The sequence below is a fragment of the Taudactylus pleione genome, unplaced genomic scaffold, assembly GCF_031769625.1.
Source record: "Taudactylus pleione unplaced genomic scaffold, aTauple2 ptg000161l, whole genome shotgun sequence".
Lineage (NCBI taxonomy): Eukaryota > Metazoa > Chordata > Amphibia > Anura > Myobatrachidae > Taudactylus > Taudactylus pleione.
This window is the reverse complement of record NW_028284563.1, coordinates 6182383-6193131: the sequence shown is the minus strand read 5'-3', so window position 1 is coordinate 6193131 and position 10749 is coordinate 6182383. Positions and strand designations below refer to the sequence as shown.

Here is a 10749-nt window from a genome sequence, read left to right as displayed (position 1 = left end):
AGAGGGGATAAAAAAAAATGCTAGTGATGTGCATTCACCCGGGCACAAATGTAGGAGCGAGTTTGTTGTTCATAGGGAGATGTGAAGTGAGCCCTGACAGATTGCTAAACGCTCCCTATACACAAATGCTGATATATTGACGAATCCCTGAACACCAGAGGGGTCTCTCCTTGTTCCTGAGAGGTATTAAGGGGACCATCAAACGTTTTGTCTCTCTGCCCTTGGAATGTGGCAACAGTCACAGGTCATAAATGAATAAATTGTTTGTCCATTGCTTTATGAGTTGGTAGAGTGATTGCTGAATGCATTTAATATATATATATATTTATACATATATGGTAGCACATACATATCTTAACAAGTCTGAAAGTATATATATGTTTAGAAATTAATCGTTGCATTTGTCTATGGGATGTTTGATTTTGTTGTGCTCGGTGGTTTATAAAGCGAACACTAGTTGTATTGTATATTTTAAAGATATACATATATATATATATATATTTGTTTTTAAAGGAAGACTTGTTTGAAACGAGATACAATAGATACAATATAGCCTGCTAAAAAAAAAAACTCTACTGTGCATGAAAGTGTTGAATAGTGTTCAGCCTGAGCTCCCCCCCTATTGGATAACATGGATTAGCTGTGTTTCAACTTTGGGAAATGGGGCATTTTCTCACGTGCCTCTATAAAGGACTTGTGAATCTATCTGATCCTATCTCGTGAACTTTTAATCCCCTTGGACAAGGAGACGTGGAAAAATTATCTCAGATGCAGGACCCTCTGATATTCTGCGTCACCAGTGGGCTAGACAGTAGGGATTCTCTCTCTCTCTCTTTCTCTCTCTCATGGATGCCAATGTGTTTTACAAACACAGCCCCAACCAGCTTATAAAAAATATATATATTTTTAATTATTTTACAGGGGCAATAAGGTGAAATGATCTTACCAGTAAAGACAATTAGAGATACCACCCTGAGCTACTATAATTATTAGCGTCCTCCACAATCTCCAATGTCATTTTACTGTTTCCTTAAGTTCCTGTTGCATAATTTATAATCCTGATGTGCATTTTTCTTTTTCATTTAGGTGTAGTTTAGTATAGTAACTTTTTTTTTAAGATTGACACAATTACACAGATGAGTACAATGGAGCTTAAGTGTGCGCTATATGTGCTATATAGCCTGGCCTGATAGCACTTTGTGGCATTAAATATTTTTGAAACTACCTGTATATATATATAATTAGGTGTGCGGGTTGCAGAATAATTATGTGTCTGGAATACATATATATATATATATATATATATATATAGTCAACATACAATTGTGAAAAATATCATTTTTGTAAAATGTTCAAATTTTTTTAGAAGTAATTGTATATTTCCAAAATGAGCAAAGTAATGGAAATGTTTGATATTAAATAGACTTATCCAATTTTAAAGCACAGCAACACTGTAGCCATGTGTGGCTTAATTTTGATTAACAACTTTTAGTTAATTATATATATCAACATGTATATAATTCTTTCTATCATACATATATATATATTATACATATATTTTATCTATCTATATATATATATATATTAATTAATATATATATATTAAGTACAGCATCAGTCAGTGGTAGAAAGTTTATGTTGTAACGTAGGACCGGACAGAAGTAACTCTCATTGTGCATGCTGTGAGTGTTTGAATAAAAATAACGGGTAAGGGCTGTAACAAGGGGAAAGACTGGAGAAGACAAAGGTTTTTTTTTAGTTTTTTTTTTTTAGAAAAGGGTTAGGAAAGAAGACATTGCAAGTGAAATTGAAAGGATGGGGAGAAGAGAAAAGGCCATTTACAATAGGACAATGCGTGTACTAATCGCTTTGATATATTATACAAACCAAGGGACCCAAAACATTGTGTAACTATTTATAAATGACTTCTTCACTCCTATGTATAATACGAGCTAAATAATAAAACGGCAGGGTCCTCTCTAAACTATTCCTAAATAGAGGCAGTTCAAAAGGAGCCAGAAGTGTTTGAAATAAATAATTAATGGTCGATGTTATGGTTGTCTCATTAAAACATTTTAATTGCCGCAAATAAAAAAAAAATACACCTGCATTGAAACAGATTGTTTCTCGTTTTTCTATATTTGAACAAACTCCTTTTGCAGGACAATATTTTGTGCAACTCATAGAGATCCACACATATGGTGGCGTTTCACATTTGCAGCAAGAAGTAACCTTCTGTAAATTCTGTAAATTATTTTAATTAAAAAAATATATATATATTTTAATGATATATTGAATTTATATTTAGAACGTGGCCTCAGAATTTGCCAGCATGCAGTAGCATTTTGTGTGGTTTAAAACCCTTTATAGCCTTAAGCAGTTGAACTGTAAACTGACTCCAAATCTTAATCATGGGGCTGATATGTCCTCTGGGAAAACACCTTCTGTCCATCTTTACGTTTTACAATTCAGAGCCTTAACGCTTGCCCTCTCTAAAACATGACAGCCCACAGGATAGCCCCTCTCCGGGACGTTCTGGGCTACTGCATTGGCCAAATGTATCATTTGTCACAGTACCATGTTTAGAATGACTAATATGAGCTTTTAGGCAGAGCAGTCTGGTGATCCTGCATGTAAATGTTCACTGTGCTGGTGATGTCAGTGGACATTATACACAGTTGCTATAATAATAATAATAATAATAATAATAATAATTACTTATTAAATAATTAAATTAAATAAAGTTGATTAAATAATAAAGGAATATACAGTACATAGTAACAGTGTAACCTGACATAAGTACAATGCAGTGTTAATGGACATACAGTATCCCGTAACGTCAGAATGCTAGGTATCCATGATAGGCATCAAGATACCGACGCCTATCATAATCCCAACGCCGGAATCCAGGATGATGCGGGCCCGAATGAGCTAATTCCGGGGCGGTGCCCGTCCTCTTAGCCGCGGGGGGAGGGCTAGGTTTAGGGCACCCCAGGGGGACTTAGAGGCACCACCGGGGGGAGGTTAGGGTTAGGAATCCCCCCGGGAGGGTTCGGAATAAGAGTGCGGGGAGGGGGGTTAGGTTTAGGCACTCCTGGGGGGAGGTTAGGGTTAGGCACTAGGGGGGGAGGTTAGGTTTAGGCACCCCTAAGGGAGGGTTAGAGGGGGGAGAGGGGAGGGTTAGGTTACTTACGTACCGCTGTCGGGATTTCCTCACTTTGGGCTGCCGCTGTCGGGATTTGAATCGGCGGCCAAATAGCCACCGGCATATCAATCCCATTCCATAGGAACAGCATAGATAGATTTTATGTAACCTGTTATCTATTCTAATTTTTGCATTTTATCTTGGGCACTAATTATTCTTAAGGTAACTCAGCCAATCATTTCTTTATGCTACACTGTTGCTAACCCCCCCTGCTCATCTACAAGACCCTACTGTGCATGTCTCTATGAAAGAGCACAGCAGTCTATATATCAATAATGGGTGCTGGCTGTTATATATAATGGGCCCCTGGGTCCAGAGGGGCACACACAGCAGGGGGATCCACAACCAGGGCCGGATTAAGAATTATGGGTGCCCCGAGGCAACTAAGTGTAATGAGAGTGCAGGGAGGATGTTTGTTCGTGGGATGAGGGACACTGAGGTGCCTGTCTAAGGCAGTTGGTATTGAGGACAGCCATATATATCAGCTAAACTGTTGATAAGTGTTAGACTCTGTGATCTATGTACTAAGCCTTTGAGAGACATAAAGTGTAGAGAGATAAAGTACCAATCAATCAGCTCCTTACTGTCATTTTCAAACACAGCCTGTAACATGACAGTTAGGAGCTAATTGGTTGGTACTTTTTCCCCATACACTTTATCTCTAGCCAAGGCTTAGTACATAGATGCCTCTATGCTATATAGCTTCGGCTACACATATATAAATATTCCTGTTGACTTATGCCACTTTAAATCTAGTGGCTACTTTGCTGAAATAAAGCCGCTGCCCGCGACTCGCGGGCTATGACATTTTTGGACTGTGTAAATAAGAAGTTCAGAGATGGACATAGAACTTTTGGTGCAGGTGCTTCTGCACCCATATGGTAATGCCACAACCTATTGGCATCCTATTGAGAGGCCCACTCGGCATGGCGCGAATCCGCCAATGTGCCAATTGCAGACGTAGAATGTCAGTGGATCTATGACCGCTGGTGTCCATGGCCATGTTCAGATGCCAAAATTGCACCTGGCATTTGGCGCAATCTTCGATGTTACGACCAATGGTATGGCTCATTAAATGCGACAACGGAATATCACTGCTGCCAGTGGGCATCTCAGTAGGCATCTGCATAAACAGACAGATGCGGCTGCAACTCCGCCTATCTCTGAATCAGGCCCTTTGGCTTCTGCTGGCACAACTTGGGCGGTGGTGTTGCGGTAATAGTGTAAAGGTAAATAACATTAAGTTTTGTTGGTGAACTACAAGTAGTCCCACAAAAGTACCTACTGTAATAGTAAAAAATAACAAAGAAAAAAAACAACAACACAGACTTTGACTGATAGAATTAAAACGGCAATAGAAATAAGTCTTTAAACAGGCTTACTTAGCATTTACTGCTATTGCCAACTTAAATCTATCGGTCAAAGCTGGCGACGGTCGGCGGCTGTGACAACCCACTGATTAGTAAGTATATACCGTATTGTTGTAGTAATTACATAAAAACATTACTACCCAATATCCATCACTCAACTCTTTACTAGTCACCTAAATCCATAATGAATGTTCTTTTCTTTGTGCTGAAGTATTCTAATTGGATAGAATAAATAAAAAACCATGGATAATGGATGTGGAAGTGCTTCAGAAGAGATGGGCGATTTGGATGATTTGGGAATTTGCCATTTAGCACCTCTTCATTAAGGTTACCCCACTACCCCCTTCCTCCCTCCCCACTAGAGAACAGTGATGGGGAACAGTTACAGCACTTTCTCATACTTGTGATTGCACCTGACCCCAGTCACCAATATCATCGGCAGTTACACCCATGCTTGGTGCATGATATATTTATAATTACTTTATGCAGCACCAACCCCTGTGAGTTTAGGATAAGTGTTTTGTTTTTATTCCCTTTTTTGCAAATCTGGGCAAATTTCTCTAAAGTTTCTAGAGGGGGTGATGTACTAAGCTCTGGAATGTGATAAATTGGAAAGTGATAAACTACCAGTCATTCAGCTCCTAACTGTCATGTTACAGGCTGTGTTTGAAAAATGACAGTTAGGAGCTGACTGGTTGGTAGTTTATCACTCTCCAGTTTATCACTTTCCAGAGCTTAGTACATCTGCCCCACTAGTCTTGAGCCAAAATTCTACATCAAGAATGACAGGGGCGCCAAGAGCTGCCACGGGCCCAGGTACTAAGGTGGGCGTGGTCAAATCCTAGGGAGGCTTGGCCACCCCCCCTCAATGTCGTTATGTCCCCCTTAGCTGCTGTAATTAGTAATTAGTATCTGCTCTCTCCCCCCCCCCTCTCAGTACCCCTGAAAATACACAAAAATAAATCCATGTATTCAGTAGTGAAGAGGTTCACAAACTCTGTCATTATCGTCCAGGTTTTAAGGATATCCATGCATGAGTCCAGATGGTTAAATCAAATTGACTGAGGTACTAATTAAGTCACATGTGTACAAGCTTGTATATCCTTAAAACCTGGACTGCAATGGGAACTTATGTGGTAGCGTGTTTTGTGTACCTGCTACTTTTGTACATTAATCCTATTTTCTAATAATAATAAACAGTTTTCCAATTTGACATGTTCTTATTTCATCAAACTTGACAGCCGTGCATTTGAGATGCGATAGTATATTAAATGTAATTGTAGAGAATTGGAACTAAGGGGGTCATTCAGACCCACTCGCGAGCGGCAGTACGCTCACAAGTGGGTCGATATTCCCCACTGCGCATGCGCACGACGGAGGGCGCTCCGTCGTGCGCATGCGCGAGACCCGGCGAGCGACGGGCTTTCCATCGCTCGGGGTCTCGCACCAAAGGGGGCGTGCTGTCGATGTTGATTGACAGCACGCCCCCTTTGGTGGGCGTGCCGGGGGCATGCCTGCCAGACGGAGGACCGTCAGAAGCCGGCCCCACTGACATCACTAGTGATGTCAGTGGGAGTGATTTTGGCTCTGATAGAGCCAAAATCACTCCAGGGCTTGTGGCTGGGAAACCCGACTGCAGGGTTTCCCTCGCAAGTCCGATGGTCGCGATGGTCAAGACCATCGCGACCATCTTTTTGGACGCTCGTATATGCTGTGGGTGGTGACCCACAGCTATACGAGCGTCCAGGAGGACGCTCCATTTAAATGGAGGAGGGCCCTGATTCCGGCTCTGAATCAGGCCCTAAATGTATGTTTGACAGAATAATCTTCCTCAGTTCAGCAATTAAAAATAAGAAACAAAAACACTAACAGTAATATTGTTTGGACAGGCAAAGTTTCTAGGGAAGCCTCATTGCCCAGTTAGGTAATGACTTTGCTCAGACATATACAATGAGAATACAGTAAGAAGATTGATTGGACCAAGCTTGTGAGCAATAGATCACTGGTATAATATACTCTGTGGAGTCAGTGTGCCAGATCTGAGTCATCCACTCATTATACTGTGCCAAACACTTTCACTGCAGTGGGCTGTAACACAAGCAGAAAATAGAGGTATCCACATATCGCACACTACATAAAACATTCTTACTGTATATTGAATACTTAACTGGTAGATGAGGTTTACAGAGCAGTTCTTCTCACAAAAGAAAAATCTAATAATGATTTTAACAAAATAAAGTATTAGAATTAACAACAGAATATTTCTGCTTATAAAATTGTGCCCAAATTTTGATTAAAAAAAGAAAAGAACTTTCTTATTTACTGAACCTTGTACTGGTTTGATATTCTGTATAAAAAGGATTCATATAAAACTGGGATAGACAGATAGATAGAGAGAGATATGGATAGATAGATAGCTAGATAGATAGATATGAGATACTGTAGATAGATAGATAGATAGATAGATAGATAGATAGGAGATAGATAGATAGATAGATAGATAGATAGATAGATATGTATAGGTTAGATAGAGAGAAAGATAGATAAAAATAGATCAGATAGATATAAACAGACTGACAAACAGATGGATAGATTCAATATGCAAATTAGACAGCGATATAGATAGATACAGATAGATATGGCATATATATATATATACACTGTATAGAGAGAGAGATTAGATTAGAGATAAATATAAATTGAATATATATACACTCAAGTCCCAAAAGTCATGCGATAGATGCCTAGTATCATGTATCACCCCCTCTCGCCCGGCAAAGTGCAGCAACTCGACGTGGCATCGATTCCACAAGTGGACGGAAGTCCACTGGAGAGATGTTGACCCATGCCATCTGGATCACTTCCCACAGTGCCCTGATATTTGTAGGTGCAGGATCTTGGGTGCGAATGGTTAGGCGCTGTGTCTGGCGTTGCAGTGTTAGCAGGGGCACTTTGGTGAGTCTTCTGCTCCCATATCCCATGGAAGCTAAAGAACGCTGCACTGACCGGCTAGATATGAGTTTGGTACCTCCTGCATTGAATATGGATATTATTTGAGCCAGTGTCTCTTGTCTGTTACCAGAGAAAATTCTGGCCAGACGCCGCTGGTCAAGATCATTAAGCACCTGTGAATGCCCACTGTAGTGTCCACGGTGGGTGGTAATGTCTTCCATGAGGTATTCCCAGTGTACATGTGACAACGTAGATTGAGGAATGTTGAATGTCCGCACAATTTAAGAAATTAAATGTCCCATCCTTCCATCCGTCGGGCACCCACTATCATGCCCCATTCAAACTCCAATAATTCACGTCGCTTGCCGGTGGTCAAACTGACTCACGAGATGTCAGGTTACAACTGATGCAGGTGTGGGCATTTCCAAAATGTCACAGTGCAGTGACGTCACACCACCATTACTCACGAGATGTCAGATTACAAATGGTGCAGGTCTGGGCATTTCCAAGATGTCACAGTACGGTGACGCCACCGTTAACTTTACATACTGCCATACCATGACTTTTGGCACTTCGGTATAGATATATATATATATATATATATTGTATTTCTATCTATATAAATATATATATATACATATGTATATATATATATATATATATATATATATATATATGAATAGAGAGAGAGCGTATATATAATGAGAGAAAATCATATAGTAAGGAGAGAGCACTGGAATAATAGAGGATACTATAACTGAGCCACAGAGAAGCAGTGAGGTGACAGGATGTAAAGTTACTGTAATATTGTGTCAGCAGCACTATCAGTGACCCTGTGAAAGGTAAGCTGCTGTGACCACGCTCCTCTGCAGCCCCTGCATTTGGGAACGTGCCCCCAGCCTAATCACTCTTCTTGTCTTTCATTCCCCCCTTCCGTGTAACAGCCTAATGAAGCTGAGAGAAGTGGGCTTAGGCTGGTGTCAGAGATAGGGCTTCCCCCTGCCATTGGCTTGCTGTAATTACAGGCACACTCCCTGGGGTAGGGGGGGTTGGAGTGCAGCACGGGGCAGACCTGATGCCTGGCCTCATTCATCCCTCAGCCCAGAGGGGGGGCACTGGGGAGGGCTATTGTCTTACACACTATATAAGGTGGCTGAGGCCAGTCGTGTGCCAAACTCACTGCTCACACAGCCAGGATCACTTCAAAGACAAGGGCTGTCGCGTGTCCCCCTTTTTTTTTAGGACAAGAGGGTCTGAAGTTGTCTGCTTTCAACTCTTCCAGCATTGCAACATTGTAAGTATTTGTTTCCACTCTGCTTGTGTGCAGGCATTGCCCCTGTGCCATGTGTATAACCACACTTTTTTCTTTAATATTATTATTATTATTATTATTATTATTTTTATTTATTTATTGATTTATATTAGCACTTTTTTTTTGCAAAGCTTTACCTTTGATTTGTGCCCAGTTGTCATAAGATAAGCCATAAAGCACCTGTGTTATTTTTGCATACATGTTGATTCCTAGACTACAGCAATGCCATTAAGTATTAACCAAGCCCACACTATTAGAATGTATTTTCTATTGCTGCTTTTAAACACTATTGCCTTTTAGATATTTATTTTTGTTTGTTTGTTTGTTTTATGCCTTTTACAAACTGTCATAATTGAAGAAGTTTTTTGCTTTGTTTTTTTTTGCTTGTTACTTATCTTATTCTATTTTGCCTATCTCCACAGAAGTCCATCCAGCATGGATAGAACCTACTCTGACTACGATGCCTCCAGCCAGATGTCCTATTCCCAATCAGAGGATGAAGACTTCTCCAGTCTCCAGTCCCCATGTTCCTTCTCCTCAGGACAGCTCACTTCTCCATCAGAGTCTCCAGAGAAGTGCGGAGAGCAGGGCAAGGAGAAGAAGAGGAAGAGGGGCAGGACCAGGGTGAAGAACGAAGCTGTCCTCCACACCATCAAAAAGACTAGGCGGGTGAAAGCCAATGACAGAGAGAGGAGTAGGATGCACAACCTCAACTCAGCCTTGGACGAGCTCAGGGAAATTTTGCCTTGCTTTCCCGATGACACCAAGTTAACTAAGATTGAGACACTGCGTTTTGCTCACAATTATATCTGGGCACTGTCTGAAACCTTGAGGCTGGCTGACCAGTCCAAAGACAAGCCTCAGAAAGAGCTGGTGTACCCTGGCTTTATGAGTCCTACAGACCCACCAAGCCCTGGTAGTGATGCTGGTTCCTGGATGTCCACTGCCTCTCCATCCTCTTCATCCTCCTCATCTTTCTCAGGCTGCACCTCCAACCCCAGCAGCCCAGCTATGTCTGAAGATTGCTACTACAGCCATAAAAAGAACCTGTTTACCCTCCACGCATTGCCACAAAGCCTTCTTCAGCACTCCACATGCTTTATTCAGTATCAATAGGTTTTGCCAAATGGTGCTTTATTTAATATATTCGCCTTAACATGTGAACTTTTTTCTGTGACCAATACGTCCTGTAGTGTGATATAGAAATATAAGGGGTGACCTAAAATTCTATATACTGCCTTAAAGAACAATTGCAATGTCTTCCAGAACTTTTTAGAGACTACTTTAGATCAACGCGCCGATAAGGTTTTCACTATTTTGTTTTGCACTTTCCACAAAACTCTTATTGTGTCGTTGTTTTCGTTGCAAATTGACCAGGGCCTCTTTATCAAGGCGTCTGTTTTTAAAAAAAATAATTATAAAAAAAAAAACAGGTCAGGTTTTCTCATGCAGACTGGGTGAAAAGTCAATTTTACAATTTGTAAAACTCTCACGAAGAGAAATGAGCATGAAAATTTGGTTTGGATACCCTGACAATACAAAGAAAAGACTTGAATGGGGAGACAAGGGAGTTGGGCTCATGCATTATTTATCCTGACCTCCAGGACTGCTGTCTTCCTTATAGAGAGTAGGAACTCAATCCTGTAGATTGAAGTTCTCAGACTGGGAGCCTGATGGGAGTTTAATTTATTCAAAAAAATGTTTCATTCATATGAAAATGTGTATTTTTGTGTATATAAAGATTTTTCTATTCTATTATGTATCATTTTGTTATTGCAGATGTGAAAATAAATTGTTTCTACATTTTTATTATATCACTTTCTCTGCCTCCTCTTTCCTAACCTCCAGGAGTTTATAACACTTCAATAAACCTGCAGCTATAGAGTCACAAGAATATATTAAACATACAA

General features: G+C 40.5%; 1 protein-coding gene across 1 annotated transcript; it reads left to right on the top strand.

Moving 5' to 3' along the window:
- The first annotated feature begins 9274 nt into the window (after nt 1–9274).
- Nucleotides 9275–9955, top strand: NEUROG1 (neurogenin 1). The gene has a single exon (XM_088475084.1). The coding sequence runs from the start codon at nt 9275–9277 to the stop codon at nt 9953–9955; it is 681 nt and encodes a 226-aa protein (XP_088331210.1).
- The last annotated feature ends 794 nt before the right edge of the window (nt 9956–10749 follow it).